Raw genomic sequence first — 26809 nt, forward strand, 5'->3', positions numbered from 1 at the left:
ATCAGTGGGGAAGAGACGCACAATTCAATAAATGGTGTGGAAACAGTGAAATTTAACCCTTACCTCACATTCCACGGCCATATAAATTGAAACTGAAACAAAACATTGAAAACTAAACAACAAAATAATAAAATGGAAGCAACAGTAAAATAATTCAGCTAGGAAACCACAAAAGAAAAGATTGATAAACTGTGTCAAAAATCAGCATTTAAAAATGTACATGTAATTTTAAAAATTACATGAAAACTACATGAACAGAAGTAAAATAGACAAATGACAAAAGTATCTTTATATTACACATAAAGGTTAATTTCTACAATACATAGCTTCTCTAAGTCAACAAGAAATAAAGCCCAACAATCCGATTTTTTAAATGGTCAAAGGCAATGAACAGAGTTCTTAGAAAAGAGAATGCAAATCACTTTTGTTTATTTATTTTATTATTTATTTATTTTTTTTTTGAGATGGAGTTTCACTCTTGTTGCCCAGGCTGGAGTGCAATGGTGCTATCTCAGCTCACTGCAACCTCTGCCTCCCAGGTTCAAGCAATTCTCCTGCCTCAGCCTCCCGAGTAGCTAGGATTACAGGCGCCCACCAGCACGCCCAGCTAATATATTTTTTTTTTGTATTTTTAGTAGAGACGGGGTTTCACCATGTTGGTCAGGCTGGTCTTGAACTCCTGACCTCAGGTGATCCACCCACCTCAGCCTCCTAAAGGGCTGGGATTATAGGCGGGGGCCACTGTGCCCGGTCACAAATCATTTTTAAACATATGAAAATATGCTTAACTATACAGTAAAACATAATTATACAGTACTAAGAGAAATTCAGATTAAAACTAATCTTAGATATTACTTTTCACCCATCAAATTGGCAAATATCAAAAAGTTTGATTCCACCTATATTGTCAAGGTAATAGGCTAGGAGTGTTCTGGCCCTTCTAAGGTCAGTCTGTCAGTATTAATCAGAATTGCAAATGCACATAGGATCCAGAAATTTCACTTCTAGGAATTTATTATTTTATTATTATTATTACTATTTTATTATTTTTTTTTTTTATTATTTTTTTTTTGAGACGGAGTCTCACACTGTCGCCCGGGCTGGAGTGCAATGGTACGATCTTGGCTCACTGCACCCTCCACCTCCCAGGTTCAAGTGAGTCTCCCGCCTCAGCCTCCTGAGTAGCTGGGATTATAGGTACCCACCACCATGCCCGGCTAATTTTTTGTATTTTTAGTAGAGATGGGGTTTCACTATGTTGGCCGGGCTTGTCTTGAACTCCTGACTTCGTGATCCTCCCGCCTTTGCCTCCCGAAGTGCTGGGATTACAGGCATGAGCCACCGGGCCCGGCCAGGAATTTATTTTACATACAATTGTATATGTGTGAAATAATGTATATACAAATTTCATCACTCAGACATTCTTTGTAACAAGAAAAGATTGGAAATACAGTAAATATTTATCAATAAGGAACTAGTTAGTTTATATATGGCTGTTACAAAGAATGAGGTACCTATTTATTAAGTAAGAATCGCCTCTGAGATATATTCAGAGAAGAACAGCAGATCTGAATGGTGTGTTTATGGTGCTATCACTCGTGTGTTTGGAGCAGGGGGTTTGGGTGTGGAGAAAATATTTACTTGTATATGCACAAACTATCTCTGGAAAGATATATGCAAGCCTGATAGCATTAGCTGCCTCTGGGGAGCAAAACTGGGTGACTGGTAGAAGGGAGATTTTTTACTATAAATTATTTTATAATGTTTGACTTTCAGATTATATGATCAATCAAGATAATTCAGGTGCTGGTTCTTTCACGTGAAGTCACATCAGCTGCCAGTTGTCAGGATGGGATGGTGGAAGCCACACCTATATGGTTATCAGAAAAATGGGACAAAATTACACTTGTACCCCCATAAATCTATGCAAATAAGTTTTTTAAATTTAATTTTTTTAAAAAAATGAAAAAGTAAAAGAAAAGCTAGGTTCTAATTCTTGCTTTTTCACTAACTTGCTGGCCAACCTTAAGCAAGCAACCTCCGCACTCAGAGCAGGTCTGAGAAAGGTCAGAGAAACTGGTTTCCAAGGCCCTCCCTAGCTCTGACATCGAGAGATACAAACTGTAGCTTTTCCTTCCACATTTCTTAAATCATCTTTCTACCTCCTCCTTTCCTGTGCAGCTCATCAAAAGCTCAGAGGAAAAGACAGACAATTGAAGAAAATAAAATTGTGAAGATGACTTTTATAGGGCTCCTGTTGAATCATTGTGTATTCCACCTCCAAAGCTGAAAATGATGAGTTTAATATCACATAGAGCAGTGCATCTTGTATCTCCCAAAAGACAGCTTATGCTACCCAGAGAACTGGGAGCTTGGCAAGACATAATTTTTCACTCCAACTCTGAGGCAAATGAAATGACAGTCATTGAGCCCACATTCTAGAAGCAACATAGTTTTCATTTGGTTTTAACTTCATTTGAAAGCATCCCAAGGAGGGAGAATCCTTCTAAATGTGCACTTTTCTTCTTTCCCAGGACTATGTACTAGAAAGGGGATGGAGAGGTGGCCAGGTTCTGCCTTGACTATTTCTAGCGTTGGCCATTGATGACAATAAGTTAATTGTGTGAGGGGGCAGGAGGCCTGAATGTCAGCGCGGTTATTCTATGAGCTTGGGCAAGTCCCCTCTCCATGCAGGTCTTCCGTTATTCTCAGAAAGGGTTAATGGATATAAGTTGGGCTGATATATAAGAAGTGAAGGTTGGATTTGAGGACCATTGGAGATCTAATGGCCTAAAAATTACCCCATCCCCCACGCCCCCTCTTTCAGCCAGTCCATTACAGTATGTGGAACAATCTCTCTGGGATTGTTTGTTCAATCATTCGGTATGTAGTTACTGAGCATCCTTTACTTACATGCACTGAGCTCTTTATAGACAATCCTCCTAACTTCAGGAAAGGTTAACAAATAATATCATATCAACCAAGAAAGTGCCTTAAATATGTGTAAGTAAAGAGCAGAGGTAGACTAGTCAATGCCGTCTTTACAGACTACAAAGGCATTTTCCTTCATGCTTTATTTATATGCTATTGGGGAGTAGACGTGGCATCATCACACAAGGTTAACTAAAAGAGTTAAGTAAGACTTCATATGTAAAGTTCCAAGAACGGTGTCTGGCATGTATTACATATACAGTGAAAGACAGTAATTATTATTTTTTATTTATATCACAAGATATTAGCAAGCAATATAGTAATTATTATTGCTGTGTTTGATTCCCACTATAATGCTCTGAGGTTTGAATTAAAATACCCATTTTTCAGATAAGGAAGCTGAGGCTCAAAGTGGGGACATGATTTACACCAAGCTTCCCAGCTAGAAACGGCCAAGTTGGGGCAAAACTGCAAACAGGCCCAAAGTAAATACAGTTGTGTTACCTCAAAGGTATTTCTCATTAATCAGAGAAATAAATTCCACTAATGTCTAGTCATGAATGTGTTAGCTGTTCTGAGTAAGTAACATCATGACTTAACCCAACCTAAATGTCACTTTTTCTGAAGACCTCTTAAAAGGGATGCTAACAGTAGTGCTTTCACACCTTGAAGGAAAACCATGTTAAAAGTGAGGAGGAATTGATCCTCACCTGTCTTAAACCCTCCCCTCACATTGCAAATGGCTGCTAAATCTGCTGACACATAGGGTCAGCTCGATGTGTGTGTGTGTGTGTGTGTGTGTGTGTGGTGTAGTGTCTGGTCCCTTAAAGGCAAGCTCTATGGCCCAGACTTCTCATTTGTTATCCTTTCTCTCAACAGAAAACAAGCCTGGAGTTTTATATTGACATCCACGCCCACTCCACCATGATGAATGGCTTCATGTACGGCAACATCTTTGAGGATGAGGAACGGTTCCAGAGGCAGGCCATTTTTCCCAAGCTCCTCTGCCAGAATGCTGAGGACTTCTCCTATGTAAGCCAGGAGTTCTCTCTCAGGCAGCCCCAGCCCCCCACACCCTGCCTCCCTGTATTCCTTCTCACTCAGTTCAGTTTGCTTTAAGCTCCACAGGACACCTAACTCTGTGCCAGGTCTTGTGTGGGTGATGAAGATAGAGGTAAACAAGATGTGCCCATGTTCTCAAACTGCTCATTACCAGTCAGGGAGGGAGACTCTGAGAAGGTAGCATTTTGGCTGGCTGATGAACTGGCATTTGTTTTTGTTTTGGTGTTTTGTTTTGTTTTGTTTTGAGACAGGATCTTGCTCTGTCACCCAGGCGGGGGTGCGGTATTATGATCATGGCTCACTGCAGCCTCTATCTCCCAGGATCAAGTAATCCTCCCACCTCAGCCTCCTGAGTAGTTGAGGCTACTGGCTAATTTTTTTTTTTTTTTTGAGATGGACTTTCACTATTGTTGCCCAGGCTGGAGTGCAATGGCATGATCTTGGCTCACTGCAACCTCCATCTCCCAGGTTCAAGCGATTCTCCTGCCTCAGCCTCCCAAGTAGCTGGGATTACAGGCATGCACCACAACACCTGGCTAATTGTTTGTATTTTTAGTAGAGACGGGGTTTCTGCATGTTGGTCAGGCTGATCTCGAACCCCCAACCCCAGGTGATCTGCCCACTTCAGCCTTCCAGTTTGCTGGGATTACTGGCGTGAGCCATGTGCCTGGCCACTACTGGCTAATTTTTAAAAATGTAGTTATTTATTTTGTAGAGACAGGGTCTCACTATGTTGCCAAAGCTGGTTTCAAACTCCTGGGCTCAAGTGATCCACCTGCTTCAGCTTCCCAAAGTGCTGGGATTACAGGCATGAGCAACTGTTCCCGGCCTTGTTTAATGGAGTTGACTCCAGCATTAACAAGAAAAAGAAACTCACTGAGCACCTACCACATGCCAGACCTTGCTCCACGGTCTGCTTTTACCAATCCCAGTTCTTTTGTATAAGCACAACACATCTGCTAACAGAGGTTATATGCCCACCATTCTTTTCTCCATGACTCCTTCTCAGCCTCAATTTTTTTTTGTAATTGCTGGGTGATAATTTCTATCCTGCGTGCATTATAGCTTCCTGGGAGGGCAAATGCAGTTTTTGATATAAAAGTTCTTTGCAGGCCGTAAAGACCTCAACAAACTGCAGAGACGGTTGCTGTTACTACCCGTCTCACATGCTGAGGACTAGAGAGACTGTGGGGTGGGAAAAACTCATAGCAAAAGCAGTATTGGAAAAGGGCAGGAAGAGAAGATAAGGAGGGGATCAGCATGTGGTGTAGGGAGAGAGCTTTTGCACATTTTCCTTTGTTTTGATACTAAATCTCTGGGGCCTGTTATTTCCATGTGGCCAGAGGGGCAGAGGCCCACAGAGGTCATAGCAATTTTTGAAGTTGATGAGCTGAAAACTCACCTGCTCATTGCTTCAGGCCAGGACATTAGTGGAGATGATGAATTTCTCTGCGTGGTAAGATGCACTCTGAATCCCAGAACCTTTGAATGTCAAACCAGGAAAGGACTTGGCAGATTATTTAGTCCAGTCCCCTCTTTACACCTAAGAGTAAAGAGTGGCCCCAGAAAAGATGAGTATTCAGTGTAAGGTCACCCAGCATTTAATGATAGAATCAAAGCAGGTAGCTCCCCATTTGCAGCTGTGGGGCAGAAACAGCCATGCCTTTTTCTGTAAGAATCTCTATAGGATGTCCCTGTCTATTTGAGACCACTGCAGTTTCAGAAAAGAATGTGGCCTCCTTCATCCAAGTTCCCTGGAAGGCTGGGTCATAGGCCTCAGAGACTCTTCTCACACGGGTGAGGTTTCCAGGGACTACAAAAGGTGCACAGTCTGAGAGCCTTATTTCTGAGCTCGCCTGATGTTTCTGCACTGCAGCCTCCTTAAGGGCAGGAGTCAAGGTCATCTGTCCTAGTCCAATTGCTGTCTCTTCCTTTCTCTTCTCTTCTCTTCTCTTCTCTTCTCTTCTCTTCTCTTCTCTTGTCCTCAGTGCCCAAATCTGAAACAGGAGAGTTGGAGTTTACTACATGGATTTCAAAGGTCTTTTAGATCTGACATTCTATGATGTTCTGATTTTTCCTTTACCTTAAAAATAGACACACACATGCACACACACACACATACACATACACTTCTCTGTTTCTTTCACAGTCTTTCCGTGCCTTTCTTGTATTGGTGTTTGCTTTGTCTCTTTTCCTCCTTCCTTTATCTCCTGCTGAATAAGATACGTATTCTCTTATTAAAACCATGGTCTGTTCATTTACTTAAATTTCCATGGGTTAGCATAGAATGCCCTTTTAACCCCAAGTGAACTGACCTTCACAACTCTGTGAAAGAGATATTTTCACCTCCAAGTTACAAATGAGAAAACTGAGGCTCAGACAAATAAGTCAGCTTGCCTGACATCATGCAATCAGTGGATAGTAGAGCATGTCTTTGAACAGAGGACTTGAGAGTGACATGCTTGTCCATTTCTCTATCCATTGTGATGGTTGCTGTCAACATCTTAGTAAAGAAGCAACCATGATTCCTATGCTCTAATGATTCTGGACATGAATCGGCTATCCCTAAGGGAAGCAGAGTCTTTGGTTGTCTGGAGTCACTCAGTTCTGGATTCAGATTTGTGCTGTATCACTTACTTGCTCCACCTCTATGAGCCTCAGTTTCTTCATCTATAGAGAAATAAAATATGAACACCTACTTCAAGTGGTTATTTTGAAGCCTAAATGAGATGCTGCATGGGAAACAATATTATAAAATTGAAAGCACTGCCCAAATTTTAGGGTTTTTTTGTTTTGTTTTGTTTTGTTTTTGTTTTTGTTTTCTTTCTTTTTTTTTTTTTTTTTTTTTTTTTTTTGAGACGGAGTCTCGCTCTGCCGCCCAGGCTGGAGTGCAGTGGCCGGATCTCAGCTCACTGCAAGCTCCGCCTCCCGGGTTCACGCCATTCTCCTGCCTCAGCCTCCCGAGTAGCTGGGACTACAGGCGCCACCACCTCGCCCGGCTAGTTTTTTGTATTTTTAAAGTAGAGACGGGGTTTCACCGTGTCAGCCAGGATGGTCTCGATCTCCTGACCTCGTGATCCGCCCGTCTCGGCCTCCCAAAGTGCTGGGATTACAGGCTTGAGCCACCGCGCCCGGCCTTTTTTTTTTTCTTTTTAAAGAATAGAGACATCCCAGCACTTCGGGAGGCTGAGGCAGGTGGATCACGCTGGCTAACATGGTGAAACCCCATCTCTACTAAAAATACAAAAAATTAGCCAAGCATAGTTGTGGGCACCTGTAGTCCCAGCTACTTGGGAGGCTGAGGCAGGAGAATGGTGTGAACCCGGGAAGCGGAGGTTGCAGTGAGCTGAGATCGCGCCACTGCACTCCAGCCTGGGCGACACAGTGAGACTCTGTCTCAAAAAATAAATAAATAAATAAAATAATAATAAAAAAGAATAGAGACTTGGTTTCACTATGTTGCCTAGGCTGAACTCACACTTCTAGGCTCAAGCAATCCTTCCACCTCAGCCTCCCAAGTAGCTAGGACTACAGGTGCACACCACCATGCCAGGCTCCAAATGTTAGTTCTGATTATCATCAAAATGTAGTTGCTTCTTTTTCTCTTTCCACTTTTCCCTGCTCCCTCTGTCTCCATTCATTTTTCCGCAAATATTCGTTGAGTGGCAGTTACTGCACCTCAAGAACTCTGCTTGCTGCTGTCATTAATTATGTTTATTTAATCAGTCCTTATAATAATCATGTGATGAGGGGTTAATATCTCACTCTTCAGATGGTGAAACTGAGACCCAGAGGTGTTGTAAAATTTGCTCGCAATCCAATTGCCAGCAGGTGCCGTGATTCTTTCCTCCTACTCTGTCTTTCACAGTCCAGCACATCCTTTAACCGGGACGCTGTGAAAGCAGGAACTGGCCGTCGCTTCCTCGGTGGACTCCTGGACCACACTTCCTATTGCTACACCCTAGAGGTCTCCTTCTACAGCTACATCATCAGTGGCACCACGGCTGCCGTGCCCTACACTGAAGAAGCCTGTATCCTTGGCCCGTCCCCACCCAGCCTTGGGCCAGCCCTCATCCAGCCCAGGGTATCCAAGTCTGACAGGTCAGGAATTAGGCCCCCAGCTCAGGTAAGGGCTGAGACTCTCAGGTGAGGATGGAGGTGCTAGTTCTGCTGGTGGCATCTTTGGATTGTCCAGTTTGCCTCAGCCTTTAGTATGACACTCCCACCCCAATTGCCATGCTCCAAATCTTTCCCAGGCCACCTGGACCCATGGCCTGCCCATATCTTACCCTGCCTCCATCTCTCTCCCCTCTCTTCTCTCATGATGCAGCTAGTCTTCTGCCATCTAAGCTATGCAAGTCCACAGGCTGGATGACACCCCCAGGGTTGCTGAGGAAGAGCTTGATGATCTTGACTCCTTCTAACCCTGAACATACAAAACCATATTTTCTCTTTTCATCTTTTGTCTAACCTGTCCTCTCCCACTTTCTTTTCCCTCTACTCACTATTTCTCCTTCTACTTATTTTTCTCCCCCTTGTTGCCTCTTCTTCTCTACCCTCCTCCTCCTTCCTCACCTGTTCTGTGCTTCTCTCTCCTTACTTCTTTTTCCTCCTCCTCCCCTCCTTTCTGTCCTCTCTCTTATCCCATCCTCCTTTCCTCTCTTTCTCTCCTCTTTGCCTCTCCTCTGTCTTCCTTGTCTTTCCCGTCTCGGCCTCTGTGCATCTTTCTCTTTGCCTTTGCATTTCCTTTAACAAATTCCTTTTCCTCTTAGTTTCTTCATAAAATTTCTCTGAAAACCCCCAAGCCTTCCATGATGAAATTAGAAGTTATTTTCTAGCTTGCCTAATTTTTTTAGGGATTATATAGTAACTCTAGTTGCCTGAGTGTTGATTTTAATACTAAGGTCCCTGCATCAGCTGTAACAGATCATAGCAGATTCCACTTTCCTTTATCCTTTGTTTTTGGGTTGATCTATGTCTCCTTTCCTAACACTTAGTTTTCTCAAAGAAGTGGAGGGAGAACAAAGGAACTTTAGATGAAATGAACTCTGTATTTCTGCAAATTCCCCCTCCCTGGAAGTAGAAGTGCTCTTTTTAGCATCTTTTCAACCCTTGGTGAGTGTTTATGGAATTCCTCTGTGCAGGAAAACATCTTTTCTGAAAGTGGCATGACTTAGGGCTCGTCCCACCAGCCAATTGCAAGTTAGTGGCTCTGTTTGTATGTGTGTGTTTGGGAGGGTCGGGGGTATGGTGTCCAGGTACCTTGCCAGGAACATTGGAAGCAGGGCAATGGCCCTAGAAGGAGTGGCTGGCAGGGGGTAGGCCAGGTGTTAGAGCAGTGTCCCAGCTCCTGTTGGACACAGAGAGATTATGATTGGAACTGAGAGTTCCCTACATACAGTCATCAAGGCTAAGAGTCATCTTGCAGTCTGCTTTAATACCCACCTGACTCAGCAAGGCCAAGGGAATAGGCTCTGCTCGGAGGAAGAGGGTCTGTGGGTTCCAAAGTCCTGGCCACCTGTTATGTGCCACACTGCCCCTCTCCATGCCCCATACACACATTAGATGATGTGTACAGCCTATGGCTTCTCCAGAATCTGCTAACTCCTATAATACATGCATATGCTTCATTGCACATTGTGCTTGCTTTGCTCTCCCATAATATATGGCAAAGGGACAGAGAACTTCCTGGAATAAGACTTTCAGCTTGTGCACCAAAGGGGATTCTGCAATTCTTATTCATAGGGAGATGAGGGTCCCTCCAGAGGAGGCCTGCACCTAGTTTGTTGTTGTTTTTTGCTGTCCAATATGACAGGTTCTCCTGCCTTTTCTTAGCCTTTCTGACATGCTTTTGTGTTAGAAGAAAATGTATTTCTTAGTAGAAAGCCCACCCTTGGTTCAGGCCCAAGGTTTCCACCCCTCAACAGCCAACCCTCATTTATCAAAAGTAAACACACCATTAGTACACACCAGGAATCATAAAAGGCACCTAGGGTAAAATACTGAATAAAAAGGCATGGTTTCTGACTCTTAGAACTTTCAGTGTACTTGAGGAGACAATGTACATGATAAATTCTGTGGTGAAGGAATTCCAGAAGGGTCTAGGACATTTTCATTTGACAAGTATATATTGAGTGCCTGTCATAGGTCAGGTAAAGTTCTAGGCACAGGGAATGTTAACAGAGAACATACTAAAGACAAGAATGTCTTTACATGGGGGAAAGAGGGAACTCACACGCGGTCCTGGGAGTCAGGGAAGATTTCCCAGGAAAAGAGACCTCTGAACTAAGGTTTTTTGTTTGTTTGTTTTTGAGATGGAGTCTTGCCCTGTCACCCAGACTAGAGTACAGTGGCACGATCTCAGCTCACTGCAACCTCCGCTTCCTGGGTTCAAGCAATTCCCCTGCCTCAGCCTCCTGAGTAGCTGGGATTACAGGTGTGTGCCACCATGCCCGGCTAGTTTTTGTATTTTTAGTAGAGATGGGGTTTCACCATGTTGGTCAGACTGGTGTCGAACTCCTGACCTCGTGATCCACCTGCCTCGGCCTCCCAAAGTGCTGAGATTACAGGTGTAAGCCACTGCACCCAGCCTGAAGTGAGTTTTTAATATGAACTAATCAAACTGGGTGAGGGTGTTGTTGAAGTGAGGATGTGGTAGACAGAGAGGGGCGTACAGAAGGTATGGGCAAGAGCTGTAAGTGGTCCCTTGTGGTTGAAGGACTTCAGACACAATGATAAATTTGAAGTGGAAAGCTGTAAGGAGTTTGATCTTGAATGTAGACAATGGAGAGCAATAGAAGGGTTTTTAATGGGGATGAAGGGCCACTCTGATGGCAGTGGAAAGGACAGATTCGAGAGGGCCAGTATTGTAGGCAGGGACATGCATTAGAATGCTGTTATAAAAATACAGTTGAGAAATAATTCAGGCCAAGACCAGAGTGATGGCTGTGGAATATTTATAATGTGGAACTGAGAAGACTTGGTAATTGACTATTTGGGAGTGGCGGCAGGGAATGGGAGCTCGTGATTGGAAGGGGTTAGGGTGAATAGAGAGGCTATGTACAAGTTGAGCTGGCCATGATGCTGATGGGCCTACCCTGCCTTGTTCTGTCCTCCAGAGGATGAGAAGAGGAAACAAACTGCATCAGGGAAGCTTAGGCCGATTCAATGCATGCAAGGGTGATTTAACCTGGGTTCTGTTTGAAATACTTAAAAAAAAACCCAACTCTCACTTCATAACAGAGGGAGACTTCAGGGAGACAGATTGTGATCTTTGTTGGCTGCTGGCTCCATGTCCCAACCAGAAAAAGAAATTACATGGTCTGATGGGAAAGGCAATATGGTCTGGGAGAAAATGTCCTCTAGACTAGGAATCAGGAGACCTGGATTCTGATGACAGCACCAACATCATCCCAGAGAGCACCCTCCTGCAAGTCCTGTAACCTCTCTGAGGTGAGCTTCCTCACCGTTACGAAGGACCAAAGACCTTCACACTTGTCTAACCCCTGCTGTGGGAATTAAATAGAGATATTCATTAAAATATAGATATGGTATTATGCAAACAGAACAGACTTTCGATTCAGATATATATGGGTTTGAATCCTAGGCTCATCCACTTACTAGAATGTCACCTTGGGCAAGTTGTATAACCTCACTGGGCCTCAGATTAGTTTCCTAATCTGTAGCAGGAGGATGTAATAATACTTAACCTCACCGAGTTGCAATGAGGTTAAAGGAAATAGCTTGTGTGAGTGTGCACTGTGAACTAAATATTAAGTGACGTTGAAAAGGTTTACGTGAATGTGAATGAGGACCACTGTCTGTGTGAAAGAAGATAGATAGGGCTGTTACAGCAAGAGATCAGCGGCTGTTGTTAGGTTTGTTGGGCAAAGAGCATTGGTGGGGTCATCACAGTTAAGGGTCTTGCCTTGACCACAGAACAATGACTGGTTCACACAGTGGGAGATGTACTGTTCCATTGATGGAGTTTCTTGTTGCTGTCATCCAGGGCGCCCCCTTCCTAGTATCATGGAGGCCAGACTAGTTAGCTAGAGGATACTGGATGAGTATAACATCAGGAAGGGCTGGGGATGCAGAGAATCCCAAGGGATATTTCACCTAGGTCCAGAATAGTGTCCACCGTTCCACAGACCAGAGCGTATGTATCCATTGGTTCAGTTCTTTCCTTGGAAAAGCATCAGCCAAACATGACCAGGATTTTGCTCTCTCTGACTTCCCTTCCCCTCTTTATCTGGGAAATAAAGCAATGGACCTGGGTTGTTGATGCTTACTTGGCTGTGTGACCTTGGACTGGTTATCTCACCACTCTGAATTTCTTTCCCCATTTGTAAAATAAAAATAGTACTCACTTTGCATGGTTATTGGGAGGGTGAAATATGGCACTATATCTGCATTCCCCTGGTACTGCCTGGCATCTGGTAGGTACTTAACAAATATTCTTGTCTTGACTTTTCTCAGCCCCATGCAGACTACATGGCTTTCCTTCTGTTGGTTGAATCTTTAACTTGACAATCTGGCTTTGAAACTAGCAACTAGGATTTGAATTTTGACTCCACGCTATTACGGGTGGCCTTCAGCAAGTCTTGTCCCCTCTCTCAGCCTCTGTGTGTTATTCTTCCTACCCATCAGAGTTTTGTGGAATAAAATTATGTATGGACTTGATCACTATTCTAGTTCCTTCCAGCTCTGACATTCTAAGATTTTCCTGATTCTAAAATATAAGTTATATAATTCCATGCTTAGATGAGTTGGATAACTAATCCATGGATTTTCAATATTCCATGTTATCAATAATCCATAATTTTTATTGAGTTTTAATATTCAGTGATTTCATGAACAAAAGAGTTTCTAATTTAATAGGGAAAATCAATACAAAAGTATCCCAGGCAGCTAGTCAGGCCAAGCCAATAGCTACTTTCATTCTTTTAGTTTAGGGGTTCTTAATTGAGGGGCTTACAGATGGCTTCAACAAAAGCCTGTGAACCAACTAAAATGTATGCGAAGCTGTGAGTAAATATGTAGAGTTCATTTTTTGGGGGGAAGGCCCATAGCTTTCAACAGAACCTAAAAGAGAGACATCCTCAGAGGCTTCTGCCGTGGCCGGTGGCCTCTTGGCCTCTCTCCTGTCCATGCTGTGGCCAGAAGACGACGCTGGTGTCAGAGTCCTGGGTGTGAGTTCTTTTTTGCATCATTCTCACTGAGAGCCCTAATCCCATATTTAACCACTCTGAACCTCAGTTTCTTCAGCTGTAAAGTGAGGATGATTATTTACTTCACAGGGTTGTTGTTAAGTCTACATGGGAGAATGCATGCAGATAAATCACTGGGCATATGGTCTGTGCCATTAAATATTAGGTCCCTTGCCTTTCCTTCCTGTCATTTGTTGTTTTTGTGAAATGATAAATTCCAACGAATTTTGAACCATTCTTCAGGAAACCCTATTTACATTTTACTGGCCTGCCAAGTGATAAATATGCTCTGTTCAAACGATTTGAAAAAGAGAGAGAGAAAGGCTAAACTGGAATCATAAAGTAACCCAGAGCTTATCTGGCATTTGTTTATAGTCTGGTTACAAGCCAAGAGGAAATAGCTCTTTGACATAATGGATGAGAAAAACATTGGGAACAGAGACCTTGGGTCCTGAGCAGACTGGTTTCCACCCAGGCTCGTAGCTGTGGACACACTGAAATAAGAAAATGCTGGCTTTTAAGGGGAGGGGTATGGCTGATGTGGTCAAGAGAAGATGCTGATATATCAAATTCAGTTAATTGGATTAGTCTCGTTTCAGAGCCCATATATGCCTTGCACTGGGTCCTCTGAAACCTACATCAGACATTGAAGCTATCGTTTATTTACTCATCCATCCAACCAAACACATTAGACACTAGAAATAGATGAAAAAACTTGGTCTCTACTTTCAAGATGAAGACAGTTTTGAGGGGAGGGAGAAAGGTAAAGAGACATCAGTATCACAGAGGGATAAAAGTTCTGACAGAGGGGAACTCTGCTGGTTGGGGAAGCAGTGGGAGTCATCTAACCCAGCTGGGGTGGTGCAGGAGGGAGTAGGAAGAAAGGCTTCCTGGAGGAAGAGAAACTAGAGCTCAGACTTCTAGGATGGATGGAATGCAGGGAGGAGAAGAAGGGGTGGAGTAGCCTTCCTGGCAGAGGGAGAAGTACAGGGGAGAGCCCAGATGCTACATCCAAAGGATTGGAGGGTAGCTGGGGCTGGGCCAGAAGCAGCAGGTGATTAATAAATATAGGCAGAGCTGGACCCTGGAAAGAAAGAGAAAGATTTGTGAAATATGTAACAAGTACATTGAACAGGCAGTACTCACAAGGTGCAATTATGAAACAACTTTATTTTTTGTCTCCCATTGGCTTTATAGATAGATAGATAGAGATTATAGATCTAGAGATACAAAAGCTCTGGCAGGCCCCATGAGTCTCCCATCGCTCTCAGGAAATTAAAAGTTCTCTAATTAATTCTAGTCACAAAACAGTCTCAGTTTAGCAATGACTACGTCTGATCCAATCAAAAACATCAAACCTCTTCAAAGTAAAAACCCTCCCCATCCTCTAGCTCAGACCTGTCTCAAATAGGCTGCTCATGTGACCAAGGGGTTAAGGTCTGGCTCACTTCTGTTTCCCTGACTTGGCTTCCCAGCCTTTCCCCTCGATCTGGGTAACAGTAGCTGCTCACTCCTCCAAGGTTGAGCAGGGTGAGGGAGGGGAGAAAAGGAATAGAAAAGGTCTTAGGGGACTAGTATTCTCATGAGACAGCATGGGCAGTCCCTCACAAGCTTCTTTAGACACATCTTCTCCTGGTGCTTGAGCTCTCTTGATGGGAGCAGATGTGTCTGCTCAGTTCAGTTGCTTATGGTTCCTTCCTCAGCCTCTGGTGATCTGATGGTTTACCCCTGTTGGGGTCACTATTCCCCTCCACGGGCCCTCATGTCTGAAGGTGAGCTAAAGATTGCAAAACTGGTTTTCTGGGTTACTTTTGCAAGCCCTGCATGGTGGTTTCATACTTCACTCTGAACTGTGATGTCTATAGTCTTGGGATCTCAGCCGAAACTACAATTTAAAAGTTCCATTTTAACATGTTCCAATATCTAACAGGTAGGATTGAGTATTCTTGCTGATTGTTTGGATATGGGGTAGAGGAAAGAGCCAAGGAAGATGCCCAGGTTCTTGAATTGAAAACAACATGGGGCTGGGCATAGTGGCTCATGCCTGTAATCCCAGCACTTTGGGAGGCTAAGGCTGGTGGATCACTTGAGGTCAGGAGTTCAAGACCAGCCTGGCCAACATGGTGAAATGCCATCTGTACAAAAATGCGACAACAACAACAACAACAACAACAGAATAGCTGAACTTGTTGGCGGGCACCTGTAATCCCAGCTACTTGGGAGGCTGAGATAGGAGAATTGCTTGAACCCAGGAGGCAGATGTTGCAGTGAGCTGAGATCATGCCATTGCACTCCATCCTGGGGGACAGAGGAGAAAGACTTCATCAAAGAAAAAAAAAAGACAGACTGACAGACAGAAAGAAAGAAAAGAGAGAGAGAGAAAGAAAAAAGAAAGAAAGAAAGAAAGAAAGAAAGAAAGAAAGAAAGAGAAAGAAAGAAAGAAAGAAAGAAAGAAAGAAAGAAAGAAAGAAAGAAAGAAAGAAAGAAAGAAAGAAAGAAAGAAAGAAAGAAAGAAAGAGAAAGAAAGAAAGGACTTTATAGGCCTGAAGTTCTGGAGACAGGCCTGGGCTTTGGATAGACTCAACATAGATTTTTCTACAAGGTACTATAAAGTCACAATGAAGAAAAGATTTTTTTGGTGTACACAGTCAAGGTGGGCTTCTGCTTGATAACTTGGTGACAAGAAAGCTAGACTGAGAGTTAAGACCCCAGTTCCAGTATGACCTTTTGCCCCTTGACCCCCTCATAAAGCTATGTGGCCTTGGTTAAATCACTTCACCTATCTAGCTAAAGCCTGATACTAGGTAGATACTCAGTGAATACAAATGAATGAATGAATGAAGTGGAAGCAGGCCTCACCCAGTATGTGCTAGTTCACTTGGATCAAGAATAGGGCAATGAGTTATGTGATCTGTGCTGTTCAGAAGCAGTATCGGCACCTGTATGTGTTGGGGGTGGGTACTGCCTAGATGTTTGTTCTTGCCAGGGAACCTTCACTAAATTTTAGGTGGAGGACAGGAGAGTAGGAAGCAGTCAAGTCTCACCTATTGGTTGGCATCTAAAGATACCTAGATACTTCCTAGTTCTTGTGTGTCATACCCAAGGTCAAAGCTTTGTTAAGATTCCTAAGTAAAAAACGCTTCCATCAGAGGGTTTTGGGAACCGAAGTCTAAACTGTACTGCGTGCAGTCTGTTGATATTTTTCTCCTCCCTACAGACATGGGCTAGAGTTTGATCTTTAAATATGAATCCTTCTGATTGACTAAGTGGCTGAATGAATAAGAATAATAGTAGCAGTAATGGTAAAAATAATAATATTGAGAATGTGCTTCATGAAGAGGCTCAGGTCCCCGCACTAGAGCGTCAGCTTTGCCTGTAACTTGTGATGTAGGTTTGAGGAGGTCTGTTACCTGCTTTGGGTCCTAATTCTCCTGTCTTTAGTGTAGAAGATGAAATGATATGATCTTTAAGTTTATTTCCAGATACATAGAGAATCATTTGATTTGGGCCTTTGAGATAGTATCTCCATTTCACAAGTAGGGAAATGGAAGCCCAGAAAAATCAACTAACATGCCCCAGGCTGCACAGCTACTAGTGGTAGAGTGGGAATGTAAATCCAGATTGATCCAGCTCAAAGTGTGTGTTCACTCCACTCTGTCGGCTAGGTTTTTATCTAACCCTCCTCCCTGCTCTGGAATCTTCCCAGTTTCCCTCCATTTCCTGTTGGACAAGAGCCTTTTCTGAACCCAGCAGAGGTTGGGACCTACTAGTCAGCTCTTACTCTCACCCCTCTCTCTGATGGGCATCCCTAGCTTTGACCTGTTTGCAATCCCTGATAGCCCAGTTGCAGCTCTGCTGGATGCTGCCCAGACCCTCTCTCTGCAGTGCCCGGCTGAGCTGCTGCCTGTTGTGAGCCCTGCCTTGGGCTGACTGCTTCTCACCTCCAGATCAAAATGTGCCCCTGATTTCTGAATGTCTCCTGCCCAGGCCTGGAAAACCTAAACGTTATTACCTTCCCCTAGCCTCCCTCATCCCCTAAAATGAGGTTTCTAAGGGCTTTATCTGCTGTTGTCAAGTTTATGGCCATAATTCGAAATGCTGTTAATATTACTGTCAGCAGAGAGCTACAAATTACAAAGTTGTAAAGTTACTTTATAGTGATAACTGTCAGCCTTCACTAGCAGCACCTGCAAGCCTCCATGGAAACCAAGTCGATGATCAATAGAGTTGATATTGTTTCAGGATTATGGCTGTTAGCTGATGGTCAAAAGAAATCCTGGCTGGTTCCTAAATAACTTGAACCTGTTTGTCTACATGAATATCCCCTTCAACTTATGCATATAATACTTGTGTTCTCACCTTCTTATTGCACAAATGTGGGGAGAGCCCAAAAGTTGAAAGACCATTTACCCAAGATTAGCTCCAACCAGTTTCAGGTTTAGGCCTAACTTTTATCAGTCCAAGGACAACGAGAGGGACTGTCTGCTATGTTATAGAAGCTTAATAAATAATTGTTGAATGCATGAATGCCTGGAACATTTGAGGGGGGCTTAATTGGACAATAATTGGAACAAAGATATTGAGTCATTTCTGCCTTTAGAGTAAAAAGAATGAAACAAAAGCAGCTTTGGAAGTAATGATTTGGGGAAATGAGGTTTTCTGTGCAGTAAAATGGTTTAGGCATCTTAATTGACGCTATTAAGTTTGATATTGATCAACAGGGCAATGTGTCAACTCCCACATCCACCACACTACCCTCCACCAAAATTGAAGCTGGTTTTGGCTGCATTCACATAAATAGATTTGGGGAGCAAAGAGGTGTTGGCCTTTCTTTGCCCTGCTATGTCAACGACCCTGGGAACTGTGTGTTCATTTCTGGCCCCCTCTCTATGTCGAACATTGATAAAATGGTGCACAGGTCCTGAGGCATCAGGTGGGAAAGGGAACACAAAGCTAGGTTTACCAACTGCCCTGGTTTGCCTGGGACTAAGTGAGGAGTTTCCCAAAACAGGGGACTCTGTGCCAAAACCAGGACAGTTCTCAGCAAACAAAGATGGTTGGTCAACCTACCCAAAGCTATGACATATGAGGAACTGGTAAAAAATAATTGGAGATATTTTCTTTGGCAAGAAGACATGTAGGGGCTACATATTTGCTTTGGTCAAATTTCTAAAGTGGCGGTCCCCAACCTTTTTGGCACCAGGAACCGAATTCATGGAAGAAAACTTTTCAGTGGACCAGCGTTGGGAGGGGAGATGGTTTCAGGATGAAACTGTTCCACCTCAGATCATCAGGCGTCAGTTAGATTCTTATGAGAAGTGCACAACCTACATCCCTCATATGCATGGTTCACAACAGGGTTTGCATTCCTATGAGAATCTAATGCCACTGCTGTTCTGACAGGAGGTGGAGCTCAGGTCATAATGATCCATCGCCTGCCACTCACCTCCTGCTGTGCACCTGGTTCCTAACAGGCCACTGTAAAAATCCATGGCCAGGGGCTCGAGGACCCCTGCTCTAAAGAGCTCTCATGAAGCAGAGGGAGTAGATCTCTTCTCTGTGGCTCTAGAGGTTAGAACTAGAGCCAGTGGGAGATAGCTCCATTCTGAACTTTTATGGGGAAGATTGACAGGGAGGGTCTGGAATCCAAGGCTATACTCACTGAGCACCTATACTGCACCAGGCCCTATGCTGGTTTCTGGGGATGCAGAGCTGAGTGGCTGTAGCCTATGCCTGGTGAGGTTACCAGGTGGTGGAGGAGATGGGCAGGAGAATGACTGCAGGAGAGTTGTGACAGGTGGGAACACAGGACATGGAGAAAAGGAGCATCTAACCTAGCCTTGAGGGGATCAGGGGGTGGGAGGAGGTGCAGGAAGGAAGAACCATCACTTTTACCAAGTCTAGAAGAATGAGAAGGGAGCAAAAGACTTTGCAGGCAGAGAGAGTAGTGTGTGTCCAGTCCAGAGAGCTGCTTTCCTCCTTTGGACATGTCTGAGCCTTGGGTGTGAGTTAGGGAGTGAGAGGCAATGAGGCCAGAGAAGGCTGTGGCAACCAGCTAGTGAAGCACCAGTGACCCACAACCACACCAGTGTTGCCTGGAGGGCATCATGGCAGCAGTGGGGAGGATGAGTTGAATGGGTTCAGTTGGAGATAGGTGAATGTATCGCAAGCAAATGCTACAGCACCTCACCAAGTAACACCTGCCTGCCCTTCTCACTCTTTTAATCTTTAAAAGGATGTGTTCCTGGGAGATTTGGTCTGAAAGTAAATCTAAGGATCTCCTTCCTCCTGATTCCCCTCGGCAGCCCTGATCCAGTTTCTCAGATCATACTATCCGGCCAGAAGTTTGGGATATCTCCTAGTGGAATGTTGTGTATTGGACAGTGTTTTGATGTGAGATTCATGAGCCACATACTTTATTAATCCAGTCTCTGTTGCTGACTTGCTATGATCTTGAGCAAATCACTACCCTGCCCGGGATCCCATTTGTAAAATAAAGGGTTTGGACAAAGGGCCTCCATCCTTCAGGCTCATTCAAAGAGTTTATTTAATTTGGATCTAACATTTATTGAACATCTACTACGTGCAGGACACGGTCATCTTAGGATTTTCTGTGACCCCTGGAGCCACAGAGCCATTCTCTATAGGACCACCAACTCTCCCTTTCTTTCAGAAAGACCCTAAAACTAGCACCTCATACCTCACTTCAGGCTGCATGCCGAGCCAAGACATGCTGCCTGTCTGGGATTTCTTATCCATCAATATTTTCCTCAAGATGATAAATGTGCTGCCAATAAGAGGAGGCAGCTGCCAACTCTGTCTGAGACAAGGGCCTTTAGCTGGGGTTGTGGCCGTGCTTGGCTTGTTGATGTGTCTCAAGAGACAGGAGGTGGGAGTTGTGGCTGGGAGGGATGCAAGTTGGAACTTAGAGGGAGGAGGACATCAGTACCACTGCTCTCAATCCATGCAGTTTCAGCTATGAGTCAGTGGAGAGGAGAGAGGAGACAAAGGATGCTTAGCTGTCAGTTCAAAAAAAAAGAAAAGAAAAAAATACATATTTTTTATAGTATTTATGAAGCTCCTGCAGAATGCCAAGCCCTGGGTAAGCCATCCAGAAATAAACAGCATTCATCAGTGTATAAAGCGTATTCAGAACCATCATTTCATTTGATCCCCACAGCAATCTGTAGATATGAGTATTATTATCTCTATTTTACAAACAAGGAATTCAAGGGTCAGTGAAGGAGGTACACTTTGTCTCTGTGTTCCTATCCTAAGCCAAGACCAGTCTGAGCTCTAGAAGTGCAGAAACTCAGAGCTGGACTAAGAGGAAGAATGTCCAGGTGGTACAGTGCATAGGTGGTGGGGCAATATCCTCACAGAAGCTTGAACTTGTTTCTTCTGATATTAAATCCTCTGATTGCGCCACTAAAAGACACTTTCTTTGAAGAAATCAGTCATATGATTGAGGAGCTAATAGCTGAGATATAACAGATGCCATTGTTAATAATAGAATGAAGCAAGCGTAGCCTTTGGAGCCAGACTGACCTGGGTACAAATCTTGGTTCTGCTATTTACCAGTTGTGTGAACTTAGGCAAGTGACCTAATCTCTCTGAGCCTCAGTTTGTCCATCTGTAACAATGATTATTATGATATTTACCTCACAGTGTTGTTTTCAGTAGATGGAAACAAAACAAATTCTCAGGTGCCTAATAGATTACCTGGAACATAATAAGCACTCAATAAATGATACTCTTATTATTACTAGCCAAGTACCCAGTTGGATGAAATCCGAGTAATAAATTCCTGGGTTATCAGAAGAGATGAAATCTGTTTGGATTATAGGTTTCAGGGAAACTTCCATGAAGGGTTTTTGAGATTCCTAAGGGGTTCTTCAGATTCTTAACTAACAGCCTTCTCAAAGGTGTGTTCAGAGTACTCTGATATCCCAGTAGAGATCTCTGTCCTCATGTGCATAGTTTGGAACTTTTACCGGGACAAATTCACTTAGGGTTAGTCTCAGGACTCAGTCTACCATAAAGATCTGTGACTAAAGCTAGGGTTCAGTCTGTAACTGGGATTTGGTATTTGATGCTCAGCTAGAAACAGCATATATTAGCCTTCCTTAGTCTGGTGTTGAGGAAACATGTCATGATAAAGTGTTAAGACACTTGGGTTCTCATCACAGAATTTAAGAACTGGAAAGTCCAGTGATTTTAATTTTTTAATGTGAATGTAGACAGCTGACACTTCATCTGTGCCAGTTTCCCACTCTGCCTACTGCACCTACCTTGTAAATAGCTGGGCAGATCAAATGGCATAGTAGGTGAGAAATGATTTTGAAAACTATTTCACCCTGGACTCAAAGAAGGGATGATTCCTGGTGAAGGGGAAGAGCAGGAGGGGCCTGGGGAGAAGTTGGAAGCATGTTGCTCTTTTGGACAGAAAGATCTAGAATAGGGAAGAGCCAGGGGCAGGGCCTAGAGGAGGCGCTGGGCTGGTGTAGAGGCAGCCACAGAGGACCCAAGTCAGTTTAATTCCCAGCCTGTGTTAGCAGGGATGTGCATCACAACCTAGCTTCATCAGAAAGATGCTGGCCACAGGGCTGGTAACCCACTGAACTGAGCAACAGTCTGGACTCTCTCCCAGCTCCTTCCCTCCGCTGCTTGCCTTTGGGGGACCACGAGCAGCAGCTTCCTTGCAGTTGCCTGAGGTTGAAGTGCCCTCTCCTGGCCCCCAGGGTGCATGGCTGCTGTGAGAGTCAGGCTCCCCTCCCCATAGAGGATTGGGAGGCAGTCTGGTCCTTTGTCCGGGCTAAGTCCTATGCTCTGGAGGGCTTGAGCTATCTTTGTGGGGCTGCAGAGGGGAGGGGCACCCCCCTCAATTCTCCCAGGTCTCTCTGCATAGCATTCCTCTTCCCTGCATAGGTAATCTCTCTTTCCTCTTTCATTCCCCATTTTGTTTTCATTTTTGTCTTTTTGTCTTTCTATTTGACCCTCTCTCCCACACACACACTCTCTCTCTCTCACACACACACACACACACACACACACAAAATTGCACATAACTTTATTACACCCTCTCTTACCTTCTCCACTTTTTATCTTCTCCCCTCACCCAACCTCCCTTCTTTCCTCCCACCTCGTCTACTTTTTTTTCTCTTTTTCTTTCTCCTTAGCTCCCTCTCTCAAGGCGAATAGTGGAAACGTGTTGCACTAAATCCACATTTAGTGTCAGACACTCAAACAAGAAGCCACTCTGTCCTCTCTTAAGTGGAGAATTAAGTATTCTCCACTTGGATGACCTTGAGCAATGCTTTGTGCTCTGACACCTTAACTGATGTTGAGGATTGAATGAGGGGACCTGTGTCAGTGCCTATCACAGTGGCCTCTGACTTGGGCAGGGGCTCAGCAGTCCCTATTCTTCCTCATATCCCTTTCAGCCCCACTCTGCTGCCTCCTTCTTTTGCTCTTTTTGTTCTTTTCCAATTCTTCCTTCCCTCTCTCCTTCCTTCACTTTCCCCATTCCTCATACCATAGTTCAGATTCAGATTCAAATGCTGTAATACCTGTTGAGCTTTTCATAAATTGGGGACTTGACCTTCACCTTGAAAGAACTGTTTTTGGGTTTCACTGTCTCTCACTTCTGCCTCCTCAAGAGAGGACAGAGTGGTTTCTTGTTTGAGTGTCTGATGAGGGGCTGAGTTAACTGTGAACTGAGTTAAGGGACAACCAGAGGTTGTCAGCATGCCCAGGGGGGTCTCTGTTCCCAGTGTGTCCTACAGGAAAGGTTTGTGGTGAGGAAGAAATCTCCCAAGGCCCACATGACATCCTGGTGGATGTGTCCATGGGCCAGTTATTTTAATTTGCTTGCTCATTTATTTATCACCTGTGGTAAATTATAACAAAAGCACCTGCCACAATAAAGCAATGAAAGACATTTCCTAGCACTGAGCTCTTTTTTTTTTTTTTTTTTTTTTTTTTTGAGACGGAGTCTCGCTCTGTCGCCTAGGTTGGAGTGCAGTGGCCGGATCTCAGCTCACTGCAAGCTCCGCCTCCCAGGTTTACGCCATTCTCCTGCCTCAGCCTCCTGAGTAGCTGGGACTACAGGCGCCCGCCACCTCGCCCGGCTAGTTTTTTGTATTTTTAGTAGAGACGGGGTTTCACCGTGTTAGCCAGGATGGTCTCGATCTCCTGACCTCGTGATCCGCCCGTCTCGGCCTCCCAAAGTGCTGGGATTACAGGCTTGAGCCACCGCGCCCGGCAGCACTGAGCTCTTAAAGAAACATCTCACCTGGGAATCCATGTGGGGGCCCAGTAGGAGGCGGTGGCCTCTGGCTTCAAGAGCATTCCTTCAGCAGATGCCAACATGAGTGTCATGATGCCTCTCATAGTGTCTCCTGATGAATGCCAAGGGCACAGTCCCAAAACACAGCGCAAGCATGCAGCTGTCTGAAGTCTAGCTAGACACTACACCAAGGCTATTGTGAGTAACCTGCATCCTTCACAGCATCCTCTGAGACTATCATATCTCTCAGCCCAGCTATGGAGAAAGCCAGGAAACCAAGTAGTGCAGGCTCAGGCAAAGGCTAGAAATGCAGGGATTTGAGCTGATGTGGCTCAGTGGTTGGGAACTCAGACTCGGAAATCGTACAAGTCTGGTTTCAGATCCTAGTTTTGCCACTTCCAAGCCCTGTGTGACTTTGGGTAAGTTACTTCACCTCTCTGCACTTCAGATATCTTATCTGTTGAATACAAGTAATGGTACAAACTTTTCGGGGTTGTGGTGAGATTTAAATGAGTTAATGCATGTCAGTACTTAACACCCTGACTGACTCCTGGTAAGGGATGATATCTATTATTACACCTTACAGTTCTGTGTGCTCGCTTCATGGGGATCCCAGTAAGTCAGGGATCTGCTGACCAGGTGGTTGGGAGGCCATCTGATTGCCTGGATGGAGAACTGTCTGCACCACTACAGAGGCACACGAAGCCAGATGACCAGTTTTAAAGCAAAAGAGGATTCTTCTTTTGAGTTCTCTCATAAGAAAGTGTGACTGTAGTCGACCCCTACTTATATGCACTAAGGCAGGCTGGAAAATCTCATGCACACATCCCCTTGCCTAAGCACTTTCATGATAGTATGTGCGAGGGGATGTCTGGGATTCTGGGAATGCACATTTACAGCATGAGGAAGACGCCTGAGTTTTAGAAAGTTGGAAATCTCTCTCAAGAAGAGAGAGATTTACTGCTTGCCTACTATGTGCCAGATACTGTGCTAAGTGCTTTATGAGCTTATTTAATTCTCATGGCAGCGTTATGAAGCAGTCACTATATCTTACAAGTAAAAAAAATGTTAACCCATGGTATTAACCTACCTGGAGTCACCAAACTTGTATGAGGCATAGTCAAGCTCTGAACCCAAAGCCCCAGGATTCCACAGCACTGCTCTTCCTCCTGTGCTCACATCCAGACTGTCTGTGAGATTTCACCTGCCATGTCCCACCTCTCACAGCCCTCCAGCCCCTACTGCTCCTCGAAGAGGCAGCAGACCAGGAAGCTGTGGCAGGACAGACCCCTCTCTCCAAATGTGGTGCACATTGGCTTCACTTTGCTTTGGTTTTCTTCTGAGTGACTGGGAGTTTCTACTTGGCCTAAACTCCTCCATACCTCTTCACCGGAAGGTGATTGTTGAGGGAAAGTTACTGGGCTCTGTTGAAAGTCATTTTTAGATTCCAGAGCAGGACAAGAAGGAACAATGACTGCACATGTGCATGACTAATTCAAAGCCCTTTCTTCTTCAAAATGTCAAACTTTATGGTCAGTGGCTGTTTCACAGTGAGCAGCAGCACTGTGAATATTAAACTACCAGGATGGCAGGGCATCTAGACTGGAAGTCTTTGTAAAGGCAGACAATCTCCAAAGGTGATGGCTAGTGCGGCAGGCCAGCTTTGAAGTACAGTTTGAAAACACAACTTCATTGTAAGTGATTGACCACCTGAGATTAAGATGTTCTAGGTAAATGGCACATATTAGTATGAATCTTTATTACAACCTCAAAAGAGTAGCATTATGGTCCCATTTGGTGATGGTGGAGGGTTGGGGGTGAGATTGATGCTCAAGGTAACTAGGGGATTTGTCCAAGGTCACATAGCAAGTATTTCTCCTGGTTCTCAAACCCAGATCTGTCGCCCTCCTCCAAAGCCTGCTATTTTGCTACCATAGTATGCTGCTTTTTGACTTCATGGCTTTAAAGCAACTTGAACTTATCCATGTTTAGACCCACCAGTGACCCACCCATTTGTTCTAAGAAGGATTTGGAAGAAGTTAGTAAGGACCTAATTCATGTAACCTTAGGTCTGTGTCAAGAAATAAGGCCTTAGAAAAAGTCCATTAGGTCTGGGCTCCTGGAAACCAGGCTGGAATCCAGACTACCAGAAACAGCCTGTGTGACTCAGTAACTCCATTTTCCCGCTCTGAGTTTTCACTTTTCTACCTATAAAAATGTGACAATGAAAAACGCAAGACAGATATTTACCAAGCACCTACTCTGTCACATGCCCTGTGCTGGGCATGGGCAATCGAAGATGAGTAAGACATTGCTTCTTCCCTTAAGGTGCAGTTGAATGAAGGAGTCTCTAATACTCTTCCCTGATCAGACGTTCTATGAACTCAAACTGCAACCACAAACACGGATGCTGGGTCAAGGGCCTTCGACTCTATTCAATGTGACTTAGGTCTATTACAACCTAGACATAGGGCTTTGAGCGGTACCCTAATGGGCCCAGGGTCAAAGCATACACAGAGACCAGTGGCTCCAGGTAAAGAGGCTAGTGAGCACTTTGAAATCAAAAGGAGCAGACACTGGCCATTCATTTATTCAGTTATTCACTCATTTGTTTAACAAAAAGTTTCTGAGCATTCCTTCTGTGCCAGGCCCCATACAAGGTGGCTGAGGACCCAATAACGGGTCAGGAAAGGCTCTTGCATTCCAAAAGTACAGTCTTACGGAGAAATGGGCATCCAAATATTACTATTAATAAGAGTACCCTGAAAGGACACATAAGGTAGAGAGGGGACATTAAGGAGAAAGTGCGTAACTCTGCCTTAGGGGGCAGGAATGGCTTTTTTTTTTTTTTTTTTTTTTTGTCTTTCTTTTTTTTTCTTTCCTTTTATTTATTTATTTTTTTATTGTTAATTTTTCTTCTTCTTATTATTATTATTATACTTTAAGTTCTAGGGTACATGTGCCTAACATGCAGGTTGAGGAATGGCTTTGTAGAGGAGGAGCCCATGAGCTGAAACTCACAGGATGAAATGGACATTCTAGGCCAATGCCCAGAGACATGACACAACATGCTGTTTTCAGGAGCTGGAAATGTCTGGAGCTTCAAGTACAGGGAAGGGCTGTGGGTGGAGTATTCTTCATAGCCCCACTAATGTTGGGCATACCTGGGTAACTTGCTTTGGCCAAAGGGACACTAATGGAACTAACTCAGATGGAGGTCTTCCACGTGCCTGTGTGGTTGGGGCTGGCACTTGTCACTCCAGTGATCCGCCAGGGGAAGAGCATGTCACAGGGAGCCACTGCCACTTCAGCTCCACCC

General features: G+C 44.2%; 1 protein-coding gene across 7 annotated transcripts in view; it reads left to right on the forward strand.

Moving 5' to 3' along the window:
- Positions 1-26809, forward strand: part of LOC107126370 (AGBL carboxypeptidase 4) — a 1456730-nt gene that overhangs the window by 1381019 nt on the left and 48902 nt on the right. For all 7 annotated transcript variants that reach the window (XM_065522893.1, XM_074007238.1, XM_005543434.5 and 4 more), the window contains 2 exons: positions 3811-3963; positions 7862-8024. In XM_065522893.1, the coding sequence (XP_065378965.1) occupies positions 3811-3963; positions 7862-8024 (316 nt within the window). The remainder of the gene's footprint in view (positions 1-3810; positions 3964-7861; positions 8025-26809) is intronic.

This window comes from Macaca fascicularis, chromosome 1, assembly GCF_037993035.2.
Source record: "Macaca fascicularis isolate 582-1 chromosome 1, T2T-MFA8v1.1".
Classification (NCBI taxonomy): Eukaryota; Metazoa; Chordata; class Mammalia; order Primates; family Cercopithecidae; genus Macaca; species Macaca fascicularis.